Below are 1230 nucleotides of genomic sequence, written 5' to 3' on the forward strand. Positions count from 1 at the left end.
CAGACTAAATTCTTGTACATTGGACTCCTTTATAAAGACAAATTCATATTCCTTCATGACTACGGCTAATCTAACTTGGTTATAAAACTGTGTTATTGATTTTTCCAAAAATCACAGATCGTGATCAACAGAATTTTCTTGGATTTGATTTTTCAAAAAAAATTGAAAAAATAAATAACATGAATTTTATAAACCCTCCTTCCTTCATTTACTACATTTTTCAAATTCAAAACAATACTAGAAGCCCAAGCTCCCTTTATAAGACCCAATGCTAAGGCATATATGTATTGTACTATCCAATGGCAGCCATGAAAGAGCTAACCAATTAGAGAGTGAGGTTACTAACTTACCCTTGAGTTATATCCATGGACCATCCTGAGCGAGTACAGATCTGCTGAAGGGCGTCCTTCCACTCATCGACCTCTTCTCTTGGGTGTCGATCCGGATGGCCATAATGTTTGAGAAATGATGGGCTATAGGGGCTTGAGTCCTTGACAGGATATCTAACATGAGTTGGATCCATATGATAAAACAGAGGAATGATCAAGCCAAGAGTGCTCAACATTGCAGCGGCCTCCTTGAGACACCATGTTGAATCTGCATAACCTTTGGAAAATACAGGAATGCGTATGGCGCTGCTCTCGATCGTTGTTTCCAAGCTCAACCCAATCATTTCTCCCTTCTTCAATTTCTCAGTGTCTATAAAGACATGCAGTCCTGCTGCAGATAGAGCTTGAAACAGATGATCAACCAGAGTCTTTCTCACATCTTCTCCCCTAAAACTCAGAAATACATGATACCTCTTATCGCTTTGGAAGGCAAGCTTAGATGTGGGGGGCTTGTATTGTTCCATCTTAAAGTTGGATCTGTAGTAGAGAAAAGGCTTACTAAAGATAGAGAGAAAACAGAGGACTTAACCCAGATTTTCTGATCTTGAACTCAAACATACAAATGTTCAACTCCGTCTACACGTTGCCCTGCTGTATCTACCTATATATTGCAAATCGAAGTCGACATTGTGTAAAAGTCAAAGGCCAGTGTGCCGAATGTCATCGTCTTCTCTTCAATCACGCCAACTTACCTGGGATGATAGGTGTGCTCGCTTTTATTTAGTGCCAGGTGTGCCGAATTTCATCTTCTTCTCTTCAATCACGCCGACTTACCCGAGACGGCAGGCGTGCTCGCTTTTATTTAGTGCCAGGTGTGCCGAATTTCAACATATAATACTAT

The 1230-nt window shown here is 40.4% G+C and overlaps 1 protein-coding gene across 1 annotated transcript; it reads right to left on the reverse strand.

Moving 5' to 3' along the window:
- Positions 1 to 346: 346 nt before the first annotated feature.
- On the reverse strand, positions 347 to 853 carry LOC131072194 (disease resistance protein Roq1-like). Its single transcript, XM_058008268.2, has one exon. It carries the CDS (start codon positions 851 to 853, stop codon positions 347 to 349), a length of 507 nt encoding a protein of 168 aa, XP_057864251.2.
- Between the last annotated feature and the right edge of the window lie 377 nt (positions 854 to 1230).

The sequence above is a fragment of the Cryptomeria japonica genome, chromosome 6 (genome assembly GCF_030272615.1).
Source record: "Cryptomeria japonica chromosome 6, Sugi_1.0, whole genome shotgun sequence".
Lineage (NCBI taxonomy): Eukaryota > Viridiplantae > Streptophyta > Pinopsida > Cupressales > Cupressaceae > Cryptomeria > Cryptomeria japonica.